Raw genomic sequence first — 27,977 nt, forward strand, 5'->3', positions numbered from 1 at the left:
AACTCCTTCCAATGACAAACTTGCTCTATGACTCAGGGCAGTTTCGCCCAATAGACAGCGGTGTGGGAAGAGATCTTATTTGTCCTCATAGAATGAGAGGGGAGCGGAAGTGGTAGAGATGTAGACGTGAGGCTGGACCTGCGAAAGGTCCCTTCTTGCAGCTCTCTGGGGAACTTGGCTAAACACCCAGGGTTTTGGCTCCAACAAGCCAAAATGAGGGGTGGAGTAGGGGATGGTGGTGATGGAAAGCAATGGAAAACTAAGGAGTCTGTTAAATGTTTTATTTTGTAATCAAAATAGGCAATACAAACCAGTTGACATAACAAAGATTCATATAAATAACTGCTTATAAACTTTATGAGGAAAAATACCCGTGAGCATGGTGGCTGGGCTCCCAACTCGGGTGGAGACCAACCAGGCAGCTCTGCTTTTAGGAGGCAGGAGCCCAGAGGCTGAGGGGATGGCTGGGTGGGGCTGTTCTGAATGGAAGGAATAAGTCACTCCATAAATAAAACACAAACTTTAAAAACACTTAATAAGGAGTCTCATTCAGGCCTAGGAGTGAGGTCCAGGATGCTGCCCTGATAGCCCAAAGCTTAGCAAGAATCGAGTAGTGGCTGACTCTGGGCTTCCCCATCCCCACACAGCCCAGCTTGGCCTGGTTCCAGATCCAGAGGAGGCCTGCAGTCACCCCAACAACCAATACAAACAATTGTGAGATGCTCCCCAATCGAGGAGGCAAGAGAAACCAGAAAGCAGAGGGTCCACAGGCCCGAAGAAACAAACAACGCCCTCCTCCACTGAAAACACTAAAAGCTGTACCTTAAAGCCAGCCCGTACTGGGTACTCTGAACTCTCAAAGAGCCCAGAGCAGGAAAGGGAAAGGACCTCCATCTCCAAACACAAGAGAGGCACAAATGAGAGGGCTGGGCGCCGGCCCGAGCCCAAGGGGAGGGGTTGAGCAGCTTGACAGATGCCCTGTGGTATTCTGGGGGAAAATCTTGCCCAAACCCAGAACCATAGAGAAGACTTTGCACTCAAAGCCCAAGAAAAGGGCTACATGGACAGCCTGAGAACAAAGGCAAAGGGGCTGTGTTAACCACATGGCTAGGGTCCTAAGGGGACAGGGCACCTGGAGAGTAGGGTTTCCTGTGATAGACTTGATAGTACAGATGAAGGAGCCCTGGCTATAACCCCCAGGCCTCCCATTCTAGTGAGTGCTTTGCTAATGAATAGATCACCCTGAGGCGTCTATGAGAACAAGAGCCCTGAGGAAGCAGCAGTGAAACTGGGCCTAAGAAAACCCAGAAAGCCAGCTCAGCTCCCAGGCAGGCTGGCATATGGGGCCTTAGAATTCTCAAATGGCCACTGTTACTGGTACTCAGCCTTTCCAGGCCCCTCTAATGAACTCTGGGCATCAGCAGGACCAAGGCATGGAGTGGGAATGAATGTGGATCCATCCCAGAGGATGGAGAAGGGATGTGAGCAGCCTGTTTGCCTTTGACGTCTGCCTGGAGCTGGGAACAGTCTGTGAGGACTTATCAGTCGACCTGCAAAAGTTAATTAGTAACTCCCCCTCAAAGGGTAAATCAAGATGAGAGAACAAATGCAACCCAACAAGGCAAAGCCAGTGTGGAGCAGGGCAGGCACAGTTCCCTAATCAGCCCTTGGCCCCAGATGTAGGCTCTTACCTCCCCTTCACCTCCTCTCTGGGAACAGCAGCAGACAGGAGGCAGGAGACTGTCAGGGCAGGACCTGCCGGACTGGGCTCTCAGCAAACCAGATCCTCCCTGAAGGAATACAGCCTATCCCACCCCCAGCATTCCTCACTGTGTGACACAGTTTTCTCCCATGTCCTGTGCATATCTGTCTGACATGGTGGTCCTTAAGTCCTCGATGTCACGGCGCAGCTGTTGAACCTCTTCTAGTTTCCTCCTGATCACATCCGGCTTCTGCAAATCTAGCTGAGTCCCTGGGTGCTGTGCAGCTGGGGAGGAGAGTATTGAGAGAGTGTTAGCAAGTGTGCTAGGAGACACTTTCACATGGAGGGGCAGTGTGGATAGGCAGTACCCTGGGGCCCATGATCTTGGGATATGACACTTTTAAAAAAGCAGCTGGGGACAGCGGGCTGAAAACTTGCTGCCTAAGAGCCACTTTTTGTTTGTTCTGCACCCAGGTACCCCTCAAGGATGCCTGTTTCCAAAACAGATTTACTGAACATCCTTCGCAAAACACATGAACTCCAAAGAGGGCAGTGGCCAGGCCTACACAGCTCTGTTCACACGTTACCCTAAAGACGGGAGAGTTGGATGGGGGTGAGAAGAGAATGAAAACCACTCTCTCCTGGGTCCTGCAGTGGCCTGAGGACTCACAGTGAATGCCCAGGAGTAGGGAGAGATTGGGATCACGGCCCTGGGCCCTCTGGGTCACAATGCTACAGACTGCCTGCAGATCTTGAAGGCAACTGGATAACTCCTGATGCAGCTCAAATGCCAGCTGGGCAGTATCTGGTGAAGATGGAGACCCTAGTTGGGCCTGGCGTAGGTGTTCCTGGAGCGTCAGATTCTTCTCAATCAGGTCCTGGTTCTGCACTGAAAGCTGAATAGACAGACAAGCACATTAACCCAGCCCCAGGGAAAGACCGACTATCTGTGCATGAGTGTGTATATATGTATATATGTGTGTATGGTGGGGAGGCTATGAGTCACAGGCGACGTTCCCCGCCCACCCCCAACAATATCAGGCCTAGTCTCTCCTGCAGGTAGGTTGGGCCCTCAGGGCTCCAGCACTGGAGAGGAAACCATTCCCCAGCAGACTGAGTCATCAGCCTTCAGGTTTCTGTTCAGGAACCAGAGAAGATACTCCCGCCCCTCAGAACTCTATCTGAAGCCAGTCCCTCAGCCAACTCTGTTAGCCAGGCTATTAGAGAAGGCTTAACGTGAACCATGAAATCTGAGGAGACACTGGTTTCAATCTCTCCTTGCCACCCGGACAAAAGTGGCCACCAGCCAGCCTGATCAGAGTGTATCAGACAGATAAAGGGGGCAAGAAAGACAACATGACAGGTAGTGGCCACTAGACAGGGGGCTGGAGAAGCTGGGGACCTGGAAAACAGAGCTGGAACGTATCCTGCCTTTTCAAAGCTTCCCCTCAGTGGAGTTACTACATAGACCAGCTATTCATGTACATCTGTCTCTTTCCTTCCCACCTCTCCCTGAACAGCTTAACCCACTCTCCTTCCCTCCCTTCCTCTATTCTCTTTTAAAGACACTGAAGAGAGTTCCTCCTCCAGTCCCAGCCCTTTACACCCACTCTGGGCCACGTGACAGTCCTAGCTCTGGGAGACTCCTTCCTAGGTACTTGGCCAGCGAACTTGGTTGCCCCCTGCTGACAGCTCTGTTTACTCCATGAGGACAACCAAACCCTCAGTCTTCTTGAACCGCTCCTCCCCAACCATACTAATGTGTGGCTGCAGGAAGACAAGAGGAGAGAGAATGACTTTCCACATCCAAAGAGCACTCCTGGGTAATTATGGCCACTCTAAGACAGGCTTAGGACCTTTAATACAAAGGATGGTGCAATGTTGCTTCTGATTCCTCTGCCAAAAAAAGCTCAGCAGGGACCTCTCAACTGTGGGGGTTCTTGTGGGAGCAGGGATGGGGAGGGTACACAGAGAAATCAGGTTTGTGGAGGCAGTACCAAGAAGCCTAGTTCATGTTACTCACCTCTTTCACAGCTGTGCGCAGCTGCTGCAGGGCTGTCTCCCTCCGCTGGGCCTCCTCCTTCAGGGCCTGGCTTGTTCCTTCTTCTTGAGCCACTTCCTGCTCTAGGCTCTGAATCCCACATCAAGCAGTGGTGGGAGAACACACCAGGGGTGACAAGTCTGGTTCAGACCATATCACCTCTGGCCTGGATTACATAGTAAAGCCCCAGCCTATGCAAACACTGATGCTAAGAGATTATCGTATAACAGCCCTGATCTGTGACTTTCCACTGAAACCCTCCTATAGCCCCTGACCATGTTCCAAATAGAGGCCAGCTCTTCAGCAGAGCATTCCAGGCCAGTCTGGCCCCTACCTACTTTTCTAGCCATATCTTTTTTTACCCTCCACACAGCTTCCACTCCAACCACACAGCATTACTGACTGGCTGTTATCCCTGAGGGCTCCAGCTCCAATGCTGTTGCTCACTCCTCTTCCCCTTTGCTCAGCCTCCTCTTCTGCTCTGCCTGTCACCAAGGAAACCTTCAAGGCCCACCTTAGCCTTCCTTAATCTGCAAATCAGATCCAATTAATCTTGCCCTGCTACTTCTAGCCCCATCATAGCTCATGAGTACATTTGTTGACTGGCACACGATTCCTCCCTCCACCAGACCATAACTTTCTCGAGGGCAGGGAACATGCCACTCAGTTGAGTTCAATATTTATTAAGCACTTACTTTGACAGGCACTGAGGATACTGAAAAGAATACCAAACAGTCCCTGTCTTTGAGGAGCTCACGGCTAAGTGCCTTGACAACACTGTGTAGAGTGTGTGTGTATGTGCGTGTAGGGGTGGTCAGGGTCAGGGAGCAGGAGGTTTTATGTTTATTATCTCCTGTCTCTCACTCTATTCATTCCAATTTCCTCCCAATTCTGAAACTGACTTGAACCAATAAAGTATGAAAAAAATGTCTGAATTTCCCCATTTTGTATAAATAAAAAATGTAACTGCCAAGGAGAACGTCTCATCACCATGAAATGCCCAAGGCAACCATGTTGAATCCACCTAATTCCAGTAAATTCATGACACTCTAATTTGTCTAAGAAGTCTTTCATGGGTAAACGTACCATTTAAAATGTTGCACTTTTTCAACTTTCGTGGAACCTCAGGGTTCCAGGAAATCTACTTTGAGCTCCAGTAAAAAGTCTTAAAAACTTGGGATTCTAAATGGGTATATAAAACACTCACTAGGCTTGACTATCTCCTTACAGGACTTGAAACAGGTGAGAACCGAACAGCCAGAGCCAGACCCACAAAATGGCAAAGGCAGGACTTCAGCTGTCAGTTGCTACTCAGAGTGAGGGCATCTCACCTATTTTGGTGTGAAAATCTCTTTTAGAATCCAAAGAGAACCTAAGTGAACCTACTTTACCTAGAATTTCTCGGAGAACTCAATTAGGGACACTCCCACTCCGGCCTAAAATAGAAACCAGGAGTCATCTTTGATTTTTCCTTATTCTTCAACTCCCTTCACTTTGTTAGTCACTGATTCCTCTCAATTTTACCTCCTAAGATTCACTTCCATCTATCCCCTCACATCTCCTCCTTGTTATGCTGCCTTATGCCAGGTTCCTTCATCATCTCACTAGGATTTCTGCAATCGTCCACTAGCCTCCAGCCTTCCTCACTCCAAGTGCGAATCTTCTTCCACAAGCAAGTCTGAGTTGCAAACCTGACCACATCACACCCCAATGAAATGCTATAGTAGATTCTCATCACTTCCCTAAAGAATACAAGCTACATTAGTTGAAGAAACAAAGCCTCCCATAGCCTAGATCTCCATTCACCACCTTACTCCAACAAAAACTGCTTGCGGCTCCAGATTCAAACCCTGTTTCATGCCTCCATGTTCCCACCCGTGCTGTTCCTTCTATCTAGAACTCCAAAACCATCCTATCTAGCTCCTCTTCTTTGCCTGGCTGGCTCCTCCTCCTCCTTCAAGGCTCATGATCTCCAGAAACCCTTCCTTGACCCTGACTCCCACTGACTCTTCCATGCTCTCTCAGGGTAACATGGACACTGCTCTCACAGTACGGTGCTGAAAGCCCTTCCCAACAAGACTGTAGGCTAAAAGCACTGATCAGGTCTCATTCTTGTTGTACTCCTAACACCAAGAAAATTGCATGGCAGAGAATAAAGTGTTGGCTGAATTCTAGAGATTTCATCACTAAAGTTCTGCCCACCATGTCCCAGGACTCCAAATCACCTGTACTTGTGAACGCAATTGATCCATCTTCTGCTGTTGCTTCTCCACAATCTGAAAGGCAAAGTCACCAAGAAAGGCTGTAAGCATAGGCTGATGGTAAAGCCATAGGGCAAGACGCTGCGCTAGGATCAGTGGTCTGGCTATTAGCCCCACTGGCTACAGACAGTCAATAGAGACCAGGGTGAAGGCAAGTTAGCTCTACCTACAGAACTATAACTCAAATTCCCTATCCTGGCTAACTAGCTTCACACTCTTGTGCTCCAGTCACAAAGAGTTAAACAGGAATGCAGTGTGGACCCAATGACCACTACTGGGGTGGAAGGGCGGAGACCCTCACCCCGATGACTGTAGGCCAGCAGAATCAGCTTTATATACAGCCACTGTACATTCTGGTTCTTTAGTAAACAACATGACTAAAAATTCACTTTAATGAAGCCTGCTCTATCCAGGGCTGCGATGGTTGTTGTTACTTATAGCTTTGGTCACACTGACTGTCCTAGAAGAGAAGCTAAACAGGCCCAGTTTCCTGTCCTTTGAGACCTTGGGTATTCTCTGAACCATTTCTGGGTCTTCATTTTTGCCAGCCTGTGATCAGTCTCACCAGCAGGTCCTTGCTCCTTCTCCTCTGCTGAATTAGGGCCAGCTCACCTGCCCAATGCAAGAGGTTCTTACATGGGGTCTGAGCCATGAAGGAAGTGTACCAAGCTTCAGTACACCATTTTGGAGCATCTAGTCTGGATGTTCAGAGGCATGTTCCCCCTTAACTTTGCTTGCCTGTCATAAGGATGAATATCTAAAATGCAAACTTATTGTGCAGGGGTTACTTCTCAGAAAAGAGAAAAAAACTCAGGGTAGCAGACCCTAGGTGGCCCAGGGCCAGAAATTCATGATTCCTTCCCAATATACAATCTTCTCTTTCCTCTTAGCCTACCCCCTTACAGCCTGGACACCTTCAGTCACCTTTCGGAGCGAGCTGCATTCCTTCTGCCAGGACTCCATTTCTACTTTTGGACCTTCTCCCTGTTGGGCTGGACCTTCTCCACTGGCCTCCTCCGCACTCTGCTTATCTTGCAGGCTGAAAGACAGTGGTCTCTTTAAGAACTCTGAAGTCAGAGAAATGTGGCTTTGACTCCTGATTCTGCTATTTACTGAATGTTTTGGGGCAAGAGACTCAGGCCCTTCCACGTCATGGCTGGGGATAATGTCTTAGCTCATGCCACACAGAAGCTGCTCAGTGTATGTGAGTGTCCTTCGCTAGAGACCAGTATCTATATGATGTGCCACCAAGTTTCTACCTGCCCAAAGCTCTTTTATTCTGTTTTGATATTTAAAAATAAACATTCATTGCATGTATTTAGATTATAAAAGCCATACATGTATATTGTAGAAATTCTGGAAAACAGAAAAAAATCTCCTTTTTTCTTGGCACATACAGTCTGGGGCAAAGTCAACTTTGTCCCCTAACCTGACTTCTGACTCCAACCAACAGTCTCCTCCAACAGATCTCCACAATCACTTTCATCATGGCCGATCTGCTCAGAATAAACAACAGGGTCACTATGGTTGAACACGGGATCAGAAATCCAATCCATCCCATTAGAAACTGGATTTGGTCCAAGTGGCTGTTGAAACAGCCATTATATTTTCAGAAACTGCTATTAATATGGAGGAGGCTCCCAAGACACCCTGAGAGTACATTATGGCATCTTGTTTTGTTCTCAGAACCTATCATGACAATGGAGAGCAATCCCTAGGGCTGAGGAGAAAGAGATGCTCCTGGCAGCCTTTAGCTTACAAGTTTTGAAACGTGGATAACCCCTAGACCTCAGCACCAGAATCTACTTTTGCAAATATACAGATAACTCATCTCCCAGTTTATAAAGTGCTTCTGTTCATTCAACACATACATACTCAAGGATTATTATCCAGTAATATATTATGCCAGGCACTGGGTTGGATCCTTCCAAAGGATACAATGAGAAACCCCCACTGCACCACTACACAGCCCCACAATCCATCTCAAGGACATATTCCTGCTCATAGGCAGCTTTTCTATTACTCACAATCCTGAGAAAACGAAGCTCAGAGAAGTAAAGTGATTTGCCTTGGGTCACATAAGTAGCGAGTAGGGTAGCCAGGACCAAACCTACCTATCCACCCTTTCCCTCAATCCCACAGGGGTATTTACCTAAGTCTAATGGAGGAGAATTCTGCTTCTCTCTGTCTCAGGCTTTCCAGTTGAACCTCCTTCTCTCTGCAGGCTGCTTGCGTCTCCTCCAGCAAACTCTCCAGCTCAGTCACTCTCTCCTGCAGCTCTGTGCTCTTCAACTCAGAATCCTTAAGCTGAGAGACAGGATCCCAGGCTTAGGTCAACAAGCCAAAGAAGACTTTGTCTGGGTATCTCAAAGAATTTGCAGTCCAGTTGCAAATTTGACAGACGTGAGTCTATACATGACTCCTTTGGGATTTTCCTTTCAGGAAGTCACAGGGTAACTGCATACAGCACAGGCTGAGAAAGTCCCCCTGCTTGGCCATTCCCTGCTTGCCCCAGGTATGCCCAGACATTGCTGCTACCTGCTGGCTCTGCTTTTGATGGTCTTCCAGGGTGGGGAGGTCAGCCAGGTAACGCTCCAAGGTCTCAATACGCTGCTGCTTCTCCCGGTTCTGCTCTGATTCCTTTTGACATTTCTTTTTCAAATTATTGATATGTTTATCTCGACCCTTGACCTAGGTAAAGAAATGTCAAGAATCTGTCTTCATTGACTCCTCTAGAATCCTAAACATCAACTTTTTTTGAAGTGACCACTGTCCTTGCCTTTAGGACTGTAAGTGTTATTCTACTGCAATGAAGGTAGGAAGCTGATCAAAATGTGCCATTTGACATCAGAGCATCAACTGCAAAGTTAACAAACCTGAACTTTCCAATCAATGGCAAGGAAAAAGGGCAGTTTTTAAAAATTGGTAGCATTTCTGTATAACATAAATTTGTCAGGTCTTTGTCCCAGGTTCCTGAGAGGTAACTTCTAAACTCTTAGAATTTCCCAAATAATAGAAAAGGAGTGTCTTTGTCATTCATAGTGGGCCAGAGCCCACCATGAATGCATTTCTGCTAGTGAGATGACTCAGACTGGGGGCTGGTCACTAGAAAGACCAATGGAGTTGAGCACAACTTTCAGTGAGGAGGGGAGGAAGGCAGGAGATTGAGTTCAGTCATGCCTACATAACAAAACCCCAATAAAAACAACACTGAAGCTCAGTGGAGCTTCGTGGTTGGTGAACACATGCATGTGCTAGTAGGGTGACATGCCCTGATTCCACAGGAAGGCACAGAGACTCTGCTTTTAGGACCTTCCCAGACCTCACCCTACGTGTCTCTTCATTTGGCTTGTCTTGATTTGTATCCTTCATAATAAAACTGAAAGCCTAAGTATAGCACTTTCCTGAGTTCTGAGTTGTTCTGGTAAATTATTGAACTTCGTGGTGTCATGAGAACCCATGGATTTGCAGCCAAGGATGGTGGGCTGGGGAACCTAGAACTTGCAGCTGGCATCTGAAATAACTGCAGTCTTATTGGGCACTGTGCCTTTAAACCTGTTCAGTCTGACACTAACCCTGGGTGGTGTGCATCAGAACTGAATTGCAGAAGTACATACAACTTCTCTATAGACATACAACCAGTCTGGTCCATTCTGATTAAATAGGTAATACATTCTTCCCTGAATACCACACATGATATAAAGCTAAGTAATCATCTGGAAGGGCTAATGAGACTGTAAACTCCTTGAGAGGAGAGTTTGTGTCCATTTTGCTCATTATCATCTTCCCAACACACAGCATAATGCTTGGCACAGAGCAGGCATTCAATCAAAATTTGCTGAATGGAGACTTTTTCTTCACTATTATGGCCTTTTCTTTAGCTTATGAACAAGGAAGCTGGAGGAAGCAAGAGAAAGCAGAGAAAAAGTAAGGTAGATCTACTGATGCCAAAGAGGAGGCACAGGCCTAATTTAATCCAAAGATAAGATAGTACTAAGAGAGATCCCTGAAAATCACCCAAAAGCTTTACCCCAGGTACAATCTGTCCCCTTCAAGCTCTGAACCAGTGATTCTCACATTTTAATATGCATCAGAATCACTCGGGAAGCTTAGTGAAAATGCTGATAACCAACTTTCAATTAAAAAGATGGTGGACTGACCACAGATGTTTATTTTTTCTTCTTTCCAAAATATTTCTAAAATGATAGGAAAGAAATAAGTGTTAATCTAAAAAAGTCAACAGAGAGGAGACAAAAAGTATACAAAAGATTTCAAGGTGTTTTCAGAAGACAAAAGTGGACAGGGAATAAATGACTTGGAGCAGAGGAATTATAATCCACAGTGGACGTTACAGACAATTTGAAAAATGATGTGCCCTTCACTATCCCCAAGAATCTCTGTACTTGAAGCACCAGGTACCTCTGAAGCAATTATCAGCTATAGACCTGAAAAACAGGGAGACTTACTAGACGTCTATATGCAAGTTAGCTGGATACTAGCCTCACCCTAGGTTCCCCCAACAGGACAATGCAGATTTATTCTCTGGAGAAATAAAATGAGAGAGATACCAGACTCAGGGATATGCGTCATAGCAAAGAGAGAGAGCAAAGCACTAGGTTGAAAATAAGTATAAGTAAAAATCTAAGTACAGAACTGTGGGACTCTAAGCTTAATCTTGTCAGTGTTGGGAACCTAAAGGCCAAAAGCATTCTCTCCCCTAGCCTTCCCACCAGGCAGCAGACTGAAGATTCTTTTCTAGAGAGGGTAAGGTAAGACATTTAGATACTGATATTTGAAGGTCCCCAAGTGAAAGGACAGTCTAAGTCTGATCAGCTTTCAGTGAAGTCTACCAGGCAACTACCACGAACCCAGAGTTTCCACTCAGCTTTTAAATACTTTGTTCTTTTTTTTTTTTTAAGATTTTATTTTTTCCTTTTTCTCCCCAAAGCGCCCCCGGTACATAGTTGTCTATTTTAGTTGTGGGTCCTTCTAGTTGTGGCATGTGGGACGCCACCTCAGCATGGCTTGATGAGTGGTGCCATGTCCGTGCCCAGGATCTGAACCGGTGAACTCTGGGCTGCTGAAGCGGAGCACGCGAACTTAACCACTTGGCCATGGGGCCAGCCCCTAAATACTTCATTCTTAAATAGGAGTGCCCGTTCATTCAGGGATCACCAAGACTCTAACATGAAAGATACCAAAACAAAATAAAAAGCACCTGAAGGAAACAAGAAACAATACTACAAGCAGATGTAGACATCCCAAAAGGTAAAGTCAGTATCATCGGAGAGAGAAGATACTGCATTAGTGAAACAAAAAGAGCAAGGAAAGAATACTATTCTGAAACATAGGGGTATATATCAGGAGAAAGAGAAGAGTTGAGGATGGATACTTTTGTGGAGTGGGGCTGTACACAGAACTAATTTTTATTATAAACATGTTGGTATTTAATTATTCACCTCAGATACATGTATTATTTTGATTAAAAGTTTCTTTTTTAACAAGCCTCTGTCTAAGTCGTTGTTATATTAGTGACACCAACAGCACCTGGGAGCTTGATAGAAATGCAGGCTCTCAGGCCCTCCCTCCTCCCATAACTGAATTTGGATCTGCATTTTTAACAAGATATCCAAATGTTTCTCAAGCACATTAAAGTTTAAGAAGCACTGCTCTAGTGATTTTGATGCAAGTGGTCCAGAACTAAACATTAGTACATTGGCCCCCCAAGAACATCTGCATTAGAGCAAGTGGTGAACAAAACCAAGATTTTAAATCAGCTCCTTCTATAATGACTAATCTCACCCTAAGGCATTTCTAAGAGTACTAGCAAAAATGTAACAACTTCCAAACTGGATGCACACATGGAATTCTTCTCTACCTTTTTAGGTAGAGTGAGGAGAAACCAGGCTGAATGATGTAAATCTATCACAGGTGTTCAAACATCTTGCAACAGTACCATCTGGTTTGACTGCTCAGGCTGGTTTTCTACCCAGGCCAGCTGGCAGCCCATCACAACCTGGGGCAGTGAGGGATTATAAACTTTCCCTGTCTGCAGTAGTTTTGTGGAGATGAAGCAGAAGGGAGGAGTTCCATTTCTAGTAGATCAGTCCTGCATGAGAAGTCAATGTAGGGTCTCACCAATTGGCTCCTCCTGGTTCCAAGAAGGGGGCCAGAAAGAGTTTAGGGTTTGGTAGAAGGCGGCTGACTGCCAACTCCTTTGTGAATTAGAGAGCTATCAGCTCCTTAGCTCACCCTTTCTTCCTGTTTCTTCCCCTCCTCTGAATGCTTCTGCAACGCCACTTTGAGTGACTCTCTGATGAGCTGGACTTCAACTTCTGAAGCAGAGAGTTTCTTTTCAAGCTCGATCTTTTCTTTGCTCAAGGCTTCTGTCTTCTGTGCAAACTGCGCACGTAAGAAAGTGTTCTCTCGCTGCAATTCCTGCAGAAAGATTCTGGATATATAACTGTTCCTCACCCTTAGAGTCCCATGTACTTTACTTATCCCCAGCATACTTCGTGATCAAATATCACCTTTCTTAAAGAATTTCTTCAACCAGTGCTTCTTAAACTGTAGTCCTAGGATGCTTCAGCATCACCTGGGAATTTGTTAGAAATACAAATTCTTGAGCCCAACTCCCAGGCCCACTGAATCAGAAACTCTGGGGACGAGTCTCAATAATCTGTGTTTTAGCAAGCCCTCCAGGTGATTCTGATGCACACTCACATTTCAGAACCACTGCCTTAAAGCAATACCTGAGGAGCTGTAGTACAATGGAAGGAATACAGGACAAGACATCAGAAGGCCTGGGCTCAAGGCTTGGTTCTCCTCCAATCATTCTCTATATGATCATCGGCAAGTTCTTCCTCTTTCTTGGGCCTCAATCAGTAAATCAGAGGACTGAATTAGATTTTATCTAAGGGCTCTTCTCACTCTAACACTGATTCTACAAGATGGAACACTGTCTTAAGAGGCCCACTAGCTGGCAAAGCCAGTACTATAACCTGTCTTATACTCATCACTGAAAAGTCCAAACTGCAGAAGCTTGGTCAACAAAGCAGGCTTCTTTTAGAGCAACTGACCCCAATGAAAATCTGGTTTCCTTCAGTTGCTCCTAGACATGGAAGAATAAACATGAGAATGGCTCTAAAAACTCCCCCATTACCTCTGCCTCTCCCTCCATTTGGCCAGGGCTGGTAATAGATTAAGACTTCTCAGAGTATCACCCAACTCTAGGACTTTACTACTTTAGTACTTTGCTCTGCCTTCCTTTTCTCCCAAGAATGTCTTGACACCAAGGCATCTGGACTTCCACCTGATTCTACCTTCAAGACTTTTCTGCCCCTACAAGGGCAGAACAAGGGATACTTTACAATTAGAATGTTTACTCTTTGAGGATAAGGACACTTTACATCACTTAGTCCCTTTCCTATATCCTGGATACCTAAAAGTACCAAGCACAGGGAAGCTACTGAGTTATGACGAGGAGAATGCCATCCTGGCTGCCAATGCTTACCTGTAGCCTCAGCAAGCAGACATCTCCAAAGGGGGCAGGGTGGCCCAAAAGGGCATTGTGGACTTGTAGTTCACTCTCTCGTACTTTCTGCTCCAGCTGAGAGATGTGTTTTCTCTGCCTGCAAAAGCCAGTAGAATGAGGTCCAGGGTCCTGACACTAACTCACCTGCAATATGAGCCCCCACCTTCCTCAGATGGGTACAATCCATACCATATAAGCAAAGACTTTGGATTCTGGACAGTAGTGTTTTGCTGAAGGAAGAAGAAAGGGCAATGCTGAGGAGAAATGAGGAAAGACGAGCTGCAAAGAACCGGCTGCCCCTTTCAGGCACTACCCAGAGCCCCTGCAGATAGACACAACTGGCCTATCACATTAGTCAGTTACAGGACTAGGCAGCTTATGAACCTAGCTCTACCATGAGGCAAGGTGTGGGCCTAAACAAAGGGGGATGTGCAGCCCTAGGGAAACCTCACGGTTCCCTCAGTGGGGGTTGGGAGAGCAGGGGCTGGTACAATGGCACCCCTGGCCCTCTTACTTGTCAATGAGGAGCTCCTTTTCCTTCAGAAGGTGTTCATTACTGTTCAGGATGCTGATCCACTGTGCTGGTTCTAATGTGGACAGTGAAGGAGCAAAAGCAGCGGGATGATGGCAGATGGCTCCATTCTGGAGCTGAAAGACAAGGAGGCTCAGAGGGGCCCGATCTTGACTCATAGGCACCTGAAAACCTGAGCAATACCCAGTTGCGTCTGCAGTCAAGGCTCACTTTGGCTCAGCATGAGAAGGCCTAATGTTTATGAAATAATTTTAGCTCTGATGCATGACTGGAAAGAACCTGCCAGGAGATTTCTGCCAACTGGACACTCCCTGCTCAGAAAGGCTCTAGTTTCTAAGAAAAGGTCAGTTATCTTTCATTATCTGGCAACAGAGACAAACCAGGAGCTAAGATGTCCTTACCAACCAAGAAAGGAGAATATGTCCTGCTTCTTTCCTTCCCACTCTTAAGCAGCACAAGGACTTTTTTCTTAAATGCAAAAGTGGTACAGGAGAAAGAACACAGGAGTTCAAAGATGGTTTTTCAAACGCTAGCTCTGGCACTTACCAGCTTTGTGACCCTGAACAGTTTACTTATTCTAAGAAGCTGGTAAATTCCTACATTTAACTCATCAGAGTGCTATAAAGATTAAGTAAGATTTTGTATAGGAGAGTACCTAGCCTAGTGACTGGTACACAAGTACACAATGAGTGTTAGTGTCCCACCTTTTTGAGTTTTCCCTTGTAACCCTCTACTTTGGAGAACCTATCTGCTGTTTAATTAGACCATGAACAGATTCTATGGCATTTTCATAAGGCTTCATTTCCAATCTACAAATATCTTCCCTCTTTCTTACAAATGTTTTCTTGAGAGTCAAAACTTATAGGACAATTCTAAGATATATACAGTTCTAAGACCTGCACAGAACCTGCAAAATCCAAGGAAGAAGGGCCCGTACCTGCATTTGCTCCATCTGTAAACGGATCAACTCCAGCTGCTGCCGACAAGTGCTGAGCTCACAAGATCGCTCACGGGGATGCCAAGGGTCAGGATTTGGCTGCCACACCTGAGAGGGTAGAGGGTTGGAGAGCCCAGGAGCAGGCTGGAGGCCCAAAGGGAGCACCCCACTGCTGCTAGGGTGTGGTCCATTCCGCTCACATACTGCCCCACTGCCTGGTGCCTTCTTGGTCTCAGGCAACACTTTGTATAACTCCTTGTTTGCGTCGGTTCTTGGGTTGTGGAAGTGGACTCGGTAGTGAGGATCTGTATAAAGTGTCTCCATCATTGCCGACTGATTGAGTGTAGACTCCATACTGGGAATATCAAACTTCCTCACTTCTTCTTCTCTTTCATGGCCCACTGCTGGAAACCAGGACTGCTCGATTCCATTGTCTCCGGCAGCACCACAAAGATACATAAAATCTCTAGACAAGCCTGCAGAACGTTTCATTGCACCGAGGTCTCCATTTCTTGTCATCCCCACACTTTCACTCAACCCTGACAAAGGGAGTTTAGAGGAAGAGGGTCCAGCAGGTGTAGAATTTGGCTTGGCAGGAGAGGTCCCCAAAGTAGAAGGCATCACATGGGCTGTGGGAATCACTACGTGGCTTTTGATGGGCTGGAAAGACGGGCTGCTACTTGAGCTGCAAAAATCTGCGGACAGAACAGTCTTCCATAAGTCAAAATTGAAGCAGCAAGCTTTCTTGAGTTTGGCTGCTATGCCAGACGTTCTCTGCCTGTCCTGAGACCAGGCAGAGAGGGCACTATCATCACAAGTACCAGGCAGAAAGACATGGCAGCCTAATTGGGAGTTATGTGTTCTAGGATCTCGAATGCCATTCACAAGGTAAACCAAAAAAGGCAACACTGGCTTCACTTTTAACTTACACTTTGTCCTTTGTATTTGAATAAAAAATCTTGCCAGTTAACAAACGAAGCCGAAAACAACTTTAAAAAAATAATCACTTACTTAGGGGAAATGGATTAGGTCCTACTCTTCTGGGAGCTGGGCAACTCTAAACTATAATCCAATTTAGTAAAAATATCCTTCGCAAGGGCTGCCAGAATCCTCCGTGACCTCCAAAAGCTCCCCAGCGAAGGTGAGCAATGAATCTAAACTATCCAAAGAATAAGACGAACCGGATAGTGCTGCTCTGTATCCAGGGCAGGGAATACAGCATCTGAATCAGGATTCTGTTCTCTCTCCCACACTCCAGACCTGACTGCCTGGATATGTGAAGTTATTCTTAGTAACTCTCAGGTTTCATTCTAGCACAGTGAGCACTCTCAAGTGGGTACACACTAAAATCCTCTATCTTATATATTGCCTTCCACTTACCCCCTTATTTGTATCCAACTGCGATTTTTCACTTTTCCTTCAGACTGGATTTACCTTTCCTTTAGCTCCTGCCTAGTCTTGGGAGACAACTCTCTGATTAGCCCTGCCACAGAAGATTCACATTTCTACATATTTCCAACTTTCAAGTTGGAAGAGGACTACTCTGAAGAGGATGTGACAAGGTCACAGAACTAATGTGCCGGGGTGGTGGGCTGCAAACAAACAAGATAGGAACGTAAAGAAACACACCTGTTACCTTCAGCAGGCCAAAAACTGAGTAAGGGGACAATGAATATAAATGTCTTTTTTTTACAACTATATCCAGTACTCTTCCAAACCAAGTACATCTACCATGGAAAAGAGCTGACTACCAATTTCTTCCTCTTTTTTCTTTCCATCAACCAACATAGAACATACTCAGATAATGACAGATACTATAACCTTTCCCAGAATTATATAGATATAGATCAGCTACCATCTTCTCAAATGGGTTTGTAAGCACCTCTTTAAAAAAATGGGCAAGCCAAGTTATGCCTTATAATGTACGCAGAGTATCTAATTTCCTATACTTAGATGATCTTGGAGATATATAAAAGGTCATATGAAAAACAAAACAAAAAAACCCAGTAATTTCTGACAACATGCATCAGCCTCTCAGGACCAAGAAAAAGAACGTTTCAGAGTCAAAGGAAACAGTTTCTGATGTCCCACAACTTAAATATAGGACTGGTCAACAGGGTTAAGGTAGACTACTGGTGATGAAGACTTCCAAGACTAGTAAGCTCTCTATTTGAAATCTTTCAAAACGGCACCAAGGATCCCTGCCCCCAAAGTATAATTATGGAACAGAAGTCAGCAAGATTGTGGCATATGAAGGAGTTACTATGCTGAACTTAGTAACACCTCCTTCCATTCTCCATCCACAGCACCATTCTCTCTCAAGATTCACTGAATTCAGTTTTGAGCCCATAATCCCCAGAGCAGTAATGCCAAAACCAAAGCCAAGAAAAAAGGTATCAACTGACCCAGGAGAATATAGTTTTCCTAATTCTCTAGTGGGTGTGGTTCATCTATGGATGACAGAATAAAGTGAGGTCTTTGTCAGCATTTGTAACTTGTCTATTGGGTTCATCTATTTATATTAAGGAAACTATGTGTTTCTGACAAATTGCTATAAAATGTCAAGTTTAAACACCTTTACATCTGGTTTGTGTTTCAGAACATTGTGAAACAAAATAGCAACAGTCATTTTCAAAAGGGCCACTATATTTTATAATTTTCAAAGGCTTTCCAAATTTAGTGTTGAGATACATGATTTTTATTTAGAGAAGTCTACAATTCCCAAAAATCATTGGGGCTTTGGCACTTTAAGGACATATTTCTAAATCTCTCCTCTCCTCAACCATATCATCTGCCCCCTAACCTTGCCAAAAAACAACTCATTCTTTCTAGCAACCCTGCTTTCTTGGTAAGCAGTAGATTTAGCTATTGCTAAATCTTGATCGCTTCTGTTTACATCTCTTACTGGTTTATGGAGAAAGGGAGTATGAACTAAGCCAGTGACTACTTCAGTCCTTAGGAAAGAGGTGAAAGCCTTCTGAGCTCTCTGGTAACCACCTGACACCCCTGTGCCTTGAGAATCCAGGTAAAACAACTTAGCGAAGGATGGAATCAAAAGCAAGCCTATTCAATTAAAGATGCACCAATGAACGACATTTACACCAGTCACAAGTGTTCTTGTCAACTGGGCTCCAAATAAACCAAGCTCGATTCATGAACAAAATGAGCAAAAATTAAAATTAAGACAGTGGTATATAACAAAGAAGGCAGAAAAGACATCTTGGATCCTTTAGCAAGAAACTTGTAGACAAATGGCTTTGGCCACTACATCAAGGCTACTACAATTTAAAAAGAATGCATTGCAAAGGAAATACATATATTTCCCCAAAGGAATAAAAAGCAGACAGAGTCACACATAATTCTATGTCAAACTTCGACAGAATTAAACACAGCCAGTCAATTCAATAGGGGGAAAAATCTAGACCATTGTTTGATTTTAAAAAGACTTATTTAGTCAAAATGAAAAAGGTCCCGTGACTGCACATGTAGACAAAACCTTAACAAGGCATAACTAAATTAACAGTAACACTTTTGATTACGCCACTTGTCCCTCGGGAGACCCAAATCTGATAACTAATTGTGTGACATTAGGCAGGTTACTTAACCCCTAAGGGAACTTTTGTTACTCACTAGCAAAAAGGAACTGGATTAAGTGACTTTTAAAGTCCTATCTAGGGGCTGGCCCGGTGGCATAGTGGTTAAGTTTATACACTCCGCTTCAGCGGCCCGGGGTTGGCAGGTTCGGATGCTGGGCACAGACCTAGCACGGCTCGTCAGCCTATGCTGTGGCGGGCATCCCATATAAAGTAGAGGAGGATTGGCACAGATGTTAGCTCAGCGACAATCTTTCTCACACAAAAAATAAATAAATAAAAAAATAAAGTCCTGTCTACCTCAAAATCTGATTCAATTCTACTCAACATATACTAAGCACTGTGCCCATATACACACAGCTATCAAACTATTAGAATTAAATGGCAGGTGTCTAGGGGCTAGTACTAGCAGACATGTTTTTTTTTTCTTTTCATTCTTTTTTTCCCAAGCACTTCTATTCTTTTTGTTTTTAAACAGCTTTACTGAGATATAATTCACATATCATACAATTCACTCACTTGAAGTGTACAATGCAATGGTTTTCAATATATTCACAGAGTTGTGTAACCATCACTACAATCAATTTTAGAACATTCTCATCACCCTAAAAAGAAACCTCTTGCCCTTTAGCAGTCACGCTCCATTTCCCTTAACTTTCCTAGCCTTACGCAACAACTCTATCTACATTCTCTCTCTATATAGACTGGCCTCTTCTGGACATTTCATATAAGTGGAATCATACTATATGTGGTCTTCTGCGTCTGGCTTTTTTTTACTTAGCATAAATGTTCTTAAAGTTCATCCATTTTGTATAGCATGTATCAGTACTTCGTTTCTTTTTATTGCCAAATAATATTCTATCGTGTATATATACTACATTTTACTCATCCACTCATCAGTTGATAGACATCTGGATTGTTTCCATTTTGGGGGCTACTATGAACAACGCTGCTATGCTAAGTTTCTGTGTGGACATCTGTTTTCATTTCTCTTGGGTATGTACCTAGCAGTAGAATTGCTGAGTCATAAGGTAACTCCATGTTTAACCTTTTGAGGAACTGCCAAACTGCCTTCCAAAGCAACTGCAACATTTTATATTCCCACCAGCAATGTGTAAAGGTTCCAATTTCTCCACATTCTCACCAACACATGTTACATTATCTTTTTGATTATAGCCATCCTAGTGGGTGTGACATCTGATAAAGTACTAAAGTGACTAGTTTTGTGACTTTTAATCAACTCATTTAATCACTTTGAAATTCAGCTTTTTCATCTGTAAAATGGAAATAAAATATTTCAGAGTTCTTAAAGGCATTAATGGAAAAATTCAGCACGAATCCATCATGAAGTATTTAATAAATAGTAATTAATTATTATCATTAGGTCCTCTGCCCTCTAGGAACTCACCATCTAAATGAAAAAACAAAATACTCTTGTAAAGTACTGCCTGGCAGTTATTACTTAATTTAGCTAAGTGCAAAAACAAGTAGCAGAAATAATAAAGATAAAAGACTGCAATAAGGAAGATCAGTAATGGGTGGAAGGGATGAGGAGTGTCTTGTCAGACTCTTCACTAGATCTTGAAAAATAAGACCCGCATAGCTGGGAGGGGCAAGAGGAGGTGGGAACAGCACAAATCGGCCCAGATTAAAGAAGGAAACAGCTGAGGCATAAAAGGAAAAATTCTGTACTTTCAGGGCATAGTAAGACAACAAACCTGGTGACAGTAAGAAATATGTTTGAGTGGGTGGGATAGGGCCAGATCACGGAAGAACTGGGGCCTCTGAACTTTATCCTCCAAATAATGGAAATAATCGAGGATTTGCAGGAAATAAAAACTATGAAATCAGGCTCTTAGAAAGATTAATCTGGCAGTAGAGGGGAAGACTTGAGGCCAAGAAATCTATTAGAAAGTTGTTTCAGATAGAACAAACAGTAGGAATTGAGAGGTAGGGACCAGCAGTGAGAAGCATGGGGTAAGAAGGATCAAGCAGATTCCTTTACTGAATGGATTGATTTACAAATATTCCGGAAATGACAATACACCTGGAACACAATCTGAAAATGACACCACATACTGGTAATCAAGTAATTAATCTAAACTTACCCTCCGCAATGTCTGAGCATGATGTGCCAATGGCTGTGTCCCCACTGTCAGCTACACTGGAACAACGGCTGAAGCGGCTCCGAAAGGCCTCCGAGATAACTGGGGTCTGCCATTCTGTCCCCAGGGAACTGCCCTTCTGAATCACACTGGAACCTGCAACAAATGGCATTTCCCACCTTTAGTGTGAACCAGCTGAGGTAACCCCACAAGACTGTTTAAAAAAAATCACTTAAATCTATGAGAGAATAGCAGCACCCTGCCCTTTTCTCTCTCCTGTGCCTATTTCAGCTACTCTAAGTTAGTTAATTGTACATGGAAATAGCATGAGAGGTGAGAATGTTCAAAGATAGAAATAAGACTTACCAAGAATCCAGGAATACTGGGACAGAAAACAGTAATATTTAATAGCAGCTACATTTTTTGAAACCTAGAAGCCACAGCACTTTATAAACATGATCTTATTTACTTACTACTGAAAAGTATTATCACCTATTTCACAGAGAATAGAACTGAGATTTGAACCCAGGTTGTTATGATTCAAACGTCTACACTCTTTCCCCTTACAGGGTTTCTCAACAAGTGCTTTTGGCATACTGGACATGCCAATTCTTCAATGTGTAGTCTATACATTGCAGGATGGTCTAGCATCCCTGGTCCCCATCCACTAAATGGCAGTAGCAGCCCTCACTCCATCCCACCATCACCATGAAACCTGAAAATACCCCCTAGGATAAGAGGCAGTCCAATTCCCTGTTGAAAATCATTGCTTGACTGAACCAAGGTCATGAGCAGGGTGAATTCAGATCAAGGTGAGTCTTGAAAGCCAATCTGAAGAGTTTAAGACTTTATTTTGAGGGCAATGCAAAGAAATCACTAAAATTACTGAGCAGGTAATACAAAACAAGGCTGATGAGATTTATTTGACTTTATCAGCTTGCAGTTCAAGGGCTAGTAGGTAGGAAGTCTTCAATAAATACCTGATTTACTAACATACTAGCAAACATTTAAATTCAAATTATTTTTTAAAAAGCACTATGATTTTTCTAAATTGTAACTGATGATCCATGTAAACAAACAAAAAGGTAATGGCAGCTACTCATTCATTTAAAGTGTCAGAGTTTGCGTTGAAATTAGAAAAAATGTTCCACAGACTCTTTGATCTAGTGGGAAGCAAATGATATTTGAACATAAATCCCCTTATTCCCTTCTTCCAAATTTAGCGCTTCTCCCATCTTTTTAACCTCCTTTTTTCTACTTTTGCTCCTTTTTTTGCTAACCTTACTTCTGCTTTCTATTGAAGGCAACCTAACTTTCCCCAAGAACTCCTTTTATTGTGTGAGTCACAGTGGACTGCTTGATTTGAAAGAATCTATATACACAAAGTAATCTATAATAATCTTTAATAGAAGACATAGCCAACAATCAGAGCTTCTGATCAGCATAAGAGTAGCCAGTGTTACTATACTAAGTTAGTGTAATTCTAGCCAGAAGCAAAGAAATCTGACCTCTTGGTGAGTCTATATGGCGTTCTCTCTCCAGTCAGTGTACAATTTGCCAGGCCTTCTAAAATACTGAAAATTGATTGAGGGCCTATGTTACCATGTTCTTGGCCTCCTACTGGAAACTACTCCGTTACTACTGCTAATCTTCCATTCTTCCATCTCTTTTCTATGCATCCACTCCGCACATCAATTCTAAAGAGATATTCACTAAAATGAAAGCATGTTTTGGTATTACAGAGGCTTATGCTTATTTCAAAATTCAAGTTTGAAAGTGCAACTTTTTTGTGTTATATCACATGTCCTATCAGCAGCATCTTTATCAAATATTAAGACCATTATTTAATGAGTGAGAGACTACTAAAGACAAAGCCATCAGAAAAGCAATGAGCTTTGTCAGGAATTGCTACATTCCAAAAACTTGCATTATACATATAATTGTCCTAAGAAATTGTACAATGCAACCCTAAGACAATGCATGGCACTCAGCAGATGTTCAATAAATTATTTGCTGAATGAATCTTGAAGTGATTCAACAAACGCTTACCAAAGTGCCTGCTATATGCAAGGCAGTATGCCCAGGAGAATACAACAAATATCTACCAAACGTCTGCTGTAAGGCACTGTGGGATTCTAAAGTTAAATAAAGCATACCTCTGGTTGAATAAAATGTACCCTTTTCTTCACAAATACCCCAGAACTCAGAAAGTTATTTTTCTAAAACACTACTTTCTATTTGAATATACCATATCTACGTAATATGTCTATTGAGTGTGTATATAGTCATATGTAAATTTAATATATATACTTAATATAGCCACTTAATATATTACTGAGTTTTCAAAATCTTTTTAATCCATTCTAGAGATAAATTTCTGAGTCTCTAGTGACAACATAACTGAGACTGTTGGCATCCAAGAAGAATTCCAATCTTTGTGGGCTAGCAGATGACTGACCCACCCACAGGACTACAAAGACAACATAGAACACAATAATTTATGCTGTGTTTTTCTGATTTCAAATGGAACTATGTTCCCAAGTCATTCTGTTCCAATCTTTTATGTGTCCTCCCCTCCCAATCAATCATGTGGTCTTGTTGGAATCCATGTAGGACCAGAGAGTTGTTCTCTGGGAGAGACCTGTTTTTCTGTTCAATGTAGCCCCATGTTATTTTTGCTCCTTCAGTACCAGGATTTCAGTGAATGCTTGTTTGCTCAGTATTTCCTTTAAAGGATATTTCTGTTATGAAATAACAGAACAAAGGTCAGAATTTAACCCAGAAAATCTTGATTACTCACCTGGTGAAGTAGCATGAGAGATCCTCTCACTTGGATATTTCTCTTGCATGGCCATCAACACAATTATCTGAGCCAACTATAGAAAGAAGGAATAATCAATTAGATCTCTCCACTATCTTTTAATTCCCTGTAACTCATTCCTATTCAACCGAAACTGTCAAAACGACGCAGAGTATTCAAGTACTCTTCTATATGTTTTACTCCTAAGGATATTTTTTTTTTTATGCTTTCAAGAATCTTTTTTTTTTTTAATTGAGTTAATGATAGGTTACAATCTTGTGAAATTTCAGTTGTACATTAATGTTTGTCAGTCATGTTGTAGGTGCACCACTTCACCCTTTGTGCCCATCCCCCACCCCACCTTTCCCCTGGTATCCACTAAACTGTTCTTAGTCTAAGGATATTTTTTAAGGCAAAGCAACTCCCAATACTCATCCCTACTTCTCTTGCTAAAGCAAGGAAAGAAAACCTAGAATCAAATAGAGATTCCCAATACTGCTCCTACATGGTCCTCGAACCCCTCTGATTGTTACAAAAATTAAAAATAACATTACTTTTAATTAACCAATTTTGCTATGGATCTTCTTAGCCATGGGAACAGGATGGGAGGGTAGGGTGGAGAAAGAACTAAATAACCAAACCAACAGTGAAGTAATATAGCTTCAACTATGATTAACATAAAAAGAACTCTCCAATTTCTCTAGTAATGAAAGTCAGTCATATGATGCATAAAGATGGACAGAATTCTTGGTCATAAGCAGAACCCCAATCCCCAGCTGGGAACATGAGGTTTTCTTCTCATTTCCACACTCCTTAAAACAATTATATTTACTCTAATGGTAGGTGCTGAGAGTTCAGCAGAAGTCTGATTACCACCTGTGTAAGCAAAAGCTTTAATTAACTGTAACTAATAGCATATAATAATAATATCTTATATTTGCAAAGTACTTGAGAGGCATTACAGGGAAGTGGTTGAGAGTATGGATTCTTGATCAGACAGCTTGGGTTTGAAGCCTGACTTAGCAATTTATTAGCTGTGTAACCTTGGGCAAATTTCTTAATATGTATCTCTGTGCTTCAGTTCCTTCATATAAAAATGAAGATAAATACAGAACCTAATTCATGCTAATTCATTTAAAATTAACTTACAACAGTGTCTGACACATATTAAGTACTCAATTAACGTTATTATTACTTGGCAGATTATGTCAATTAAAAGGGGCACAGTAAGGTCCCTGGAAGATAAAGTATGAATTTAGAAACAGAATTTGTAAGAGCCCCAAAAGAGTTTGGGACAAACTCTATCAATAGAACACAATTCTTAGAAGTGAAATTCAACTTTGGAGGGGGAAAAAAGGCTATATGGTACTATTTCTCTAATGTACTTTACTGACATCTATAGTTTTCTGTTAGTAACAACAACCCAAACTCTCACTAATTCACTGCATCTACAGTGGAAATAGTATGAAATCCTAGCTCTTCACATACTTTATTCAGTAAGAAAAGCTTCAATTTACGGTTAGTATCATTCAGTGTGTTAATGATGACACATAAGGATTAGATTACCTACCTAATAGTGACTATTAGTGATATGAAAATCCTTTTCTTTACCCTTTCTTAAAAGTGTAACAAAATGGTAGGCTCATTGGATTCTGAGACCTTTCCAAATTCAGATGAGTTGAAAACAGGATGACAAAAGAACTCTCAGTTAAACACAGAATTACCTTATTATGCTTATGACTCAGCAGTTCCACTCCTACGTACATATTCAAGAGAAATAAAAACATAAGTCTACACAAAATCTTGTACAAGAATGTTGCATAGCAGCATTATTCGTAATAGACAAAAAGTACAAAGAACTCAAATGTCCATCAACTGATGAATAGATAAGTTAAATGTGGTATATCCATACGATGGAATATTATTGGGCAATAAAAAGGAATGCAGTATTGATACATGCTACAACATGGATGAACATTTAAAACATTATGCTAAGTGAAAGAAGCCAAACACAAAAGGCTACATATAATTCCATTTATACGAAATGTCCAGAAATGGCAAAGCCATTTAGATTAGGGATTGGAAGGAACTAAGAGGAGGCCAGTGGGGGAATGGCGAATGACTGCTAATTGATACAAGGCTTCTTTCCAGGGTGACCAAAATGTCCTCAGAACAGACAGTGGTGATGGCTGCACAACCTTGTGAATGTACTAAAACCACTGAACTGTATGCACATAAAACTGAATTTTATGGTATGTGAATTATATCTCAATTAAAAAAAAGAAATTCCACAAAAAGTAAAACAGTCAAGAATAAATAACTCCTACTTTTTTCCTACTAAGTTCAGAAGTAGATGGGCTACTGGGGAAATTTTTAGGACCATTTGTAGGAGACAGAGATTTCTTGAAATAAAAGTGAGAGAAATGAATGTACAAGAAACATAAACAACCAATTATACAGCCAAGAAAGACAGGAATGCATGGAGGCAGACAGAAAAAAAGCACCTAACATTGATGGTTTCTATCTTCAAAGCCCTTTAAACTAAAGAAATATTCATTCATTCAACAAATTTAACATGTATTCCGTTCTTACTAACCATCAAGCACTGTGCTACAAACACTTTACAGGTATCACGTCTTGTGTTTAATGCTCACATCAAACCTGCAGGGCAGTTACTATTACTGTCCTCATTTCATAGATGACAAAATAAAGGATTAGAGAGGTGAAACTCATAGAGCTAGGAAGGGGCTTCAAAGCCAGGACTGTGCTCTAACGCTATATGAGTCCAGCCAGCATGCTTTCTGTGTGTGACAGAGAAATAAAGGAAGTTACTAAGGCACCACAAGTTGGAATTTCTGCCTCAGACATAGCCAGAGCTGCAACCCGAAAACAGTAGCAGGGACAGCTCATATAATTTCTTCATTTTGCCCTTGGTCACCACCCAGGCTCTATTTCGCAAAGTGCTACCCAAGAATTAGATTTTGATTATACTCCCCTTGAAGAATTATAATCTTAGCGTGGAATGTCACACTCGGCAGCTGTTGAGAGAACCACATCAAGACAGGAGAGGATCTGAAGGAACCCACAGACAGCTAACACAGACACATCAAGAGTCTCACGCCATCACACTACTTTCATGGCCTTGATCACTCATTAAATCAGACCTAAAGAGAGAGAAGCCAAATCCTTGCCACAAAGTTGCCTTGACAGAGAACAAGTCCTGGAACATACATCACCACGAGACCTGCATAAGGCAGACGAGGCCTAACTAAGGGCAAGTGATGAGGCTCGGTTACCTTAATCATCCTTGTACCACCATTCATCCCCACCTAGCACACAGTAATCGGTTCATCAACCAAAATCTAACGCCCGCGTCCCTGTTTTCCTGGCTCTGTGCCCTGTGGTGGAAATACACTGGTGTAAAACACAAGCAGGGTTCGGATCGTCCCGGTTTACTGTGATGAAGTAGGTACTGAATACCCTCTATGGAACAACCAGGCTTTAACACAGTAAACTTTCGGGCCATCCAGAGCCCCAGTTCCTCCTTGTCTGGAGCAGGGCTCCTCAAGCTCAGCACTACCGACACTTTGGGTCAGGTGAGTCTTTGTTGTGGGGCCGTCCTGCACACTGCAGGATGTTTAGCAGCACCCCTGACTTCTACCCACGCGAGGCCGGGAGCAATCCCCGAGTTGCGATAACCCAAAACATCTCCGGACGCAGTCAAATGTCGCGTGGGGAGAAACACGGGGCTAGCTCAGAAACTCCAGCCGAGGGCCCTAACAGGGGCTCCGGTCTCCACCCGTCCTTCCTCGGGGGGCTCCCCGCGCTCCCGGGCTGCTCCGGGCCCTGGTCCGCGCCTTGTCCCTCTCCGCCCTACATGCGGGGCGAGACCGAGGAGGCGCCCCCGAGCGTCTGCTTTTCCCCCGGATCCAGCGCTCCACCAGGGCAGGGACCGTGCTTCCCGCCGGCCCCTGGCGCCCGGCACAGGCCTCCCCTTCACACACGTCCAGCAACCGCTGAGAAGTGAGGGTCGGAAGGAAAAGCAAGGCAGTGAGGGCGGGAGGCGACCGAGACACGAGCGGGCGTGCAGGGAGCATTATTTCAGGAAGCCCACACCGTGAGACCGAGGGGGCACGGCTGCGTCGCTCTGCGCATGCGCTTCGCTCTCTCGTCGCTCCCTCCCCCCCACGCCCCCCCGAGATAGGTCGTGAGCGCCTGAGGCTACTCCAAGGCTCCCCAAGGGGGGCAGGGTCTGTCAGTCCGACGGGGTACCCCGAGGCAAGGAGGACTTACGTGGGCATGAAAGCGGGCGGCGAAATGCCTCACTCAGACACACCGACTGCGACCTCCACGTTGGCCCCGAGCGGCGATTTCGTCGCTCAGCTCGCCTAACGGCCGTTACACGCCCTCCAGGCCGCGCGCCTCGCAGCGCGCGCCGCTCAGGCCCCGCCCCTTTCTGCCCGCCTGCGACC

The 27,977-nt window shown here is 43.6% G+C and overlaps 1 protein-coding gene across 3 annotated transcripts; it reads right to left on the minus strand.

The window, feature by feature from the left end:
• Nucleotides 1-267: 267 nt before the first annotated feature.
• CEP85 (centrosomal protein 85) lies at nucleotides 268-27,963 on the minus strand. Of its 3 annotated transcripts, XM_014854992.3 has the most exons (14): nucleotides 27,799-27,963; nucleotides 23,506-23,581; nucleotides 20,709-20,861; nucleotides 15,008-15,702; nucleotides 14,053-14,186; nucleotides 13,518-13,635; nucleotides 12,257-12,442; nucleotides 8,543-8,695; nucleotides 8,157-8,311; nucleotides 6,929-7,043; nucleotides 5,969-6,019; nucleotides 3,726-3,833; nucleotides 2,373-2,598; nucleotides 268-1,987 (listed from the first exon to the last, which is right to left on the minus strand). In XM_014854992.3, exons 2-14 carry the CDS (start codon nucleotides 23,558-23,560, stop codon nucleotides 1,827-1,829), a joined length of 2,310 nt encoding a protein of 769 aa, XP_014710478.1. In that variant the 5' UTR covers nucleotides 23,561-23,581; nucleotides 27,799-27,963; the 3' UTR covers nucleotides 268-1,826. The 3 variants fall into 3 exon arrangements, with proteins under 3 accessions (XP_014710478.1, XP_014710479.1, XP_070366740.1); XM_014854993.3 differs by lacking the exons at nucleotides 20,709-20,861; nucleotides 23,506-23,581; nucleotides 27,799-27,963 and adding an exon at nucleotides 16,019-16,256; XM_070510639.1 differs by lacking the exons at nucleotides 20,709-20,861; nucleotides 23,506-23,581; nucleotides 27,799-27,963 and adding an exon at nucleotides 16,189-16,251.
• Between the last annotated feature and the right edge of the window lie 14 nt (nucleotides 27,964-27,977).

Source organism: Equus asinus, chromosome 5, assembly GCF_041296235.1.
Source record: "Equus asinus isolate D_3611 breed Donkey chromosome 5, EquAss-T2T_v2, whole genome shotgun sequence".
Taxonomy (NCBI): domain Eukaryota; kingdom Metazoa; phylum Chordata; class Mammalia; order Perissodactyla; family Equidae; genus Equus; species Equus asinus.

Bases quoted from the DNA above. Each gene is read 5' to 3' on its own strand.
- CEP85 (XM_014854992.3), bottom strand. From the start codon at position 23,560: ATGGCCATGCAAGAGAAATATCCAAGTGAGAGGATCTCTCATGCTACT. The intron at 8,696-12,256 runs GTGAGCTAAGGA...TTCTTTACCTAG, and splicing joins GGAAGAAACAGGAAGAAAGG to GTCAAGGGTCGAGATAAACA. The intron at 1,988-2,372 runs GTGAGTCCTCAG...TCTCCTCCCCAG, and splicing joins CCTACTCCTGGGCATTCACT to CTGCACAGCACCCAGGGACT.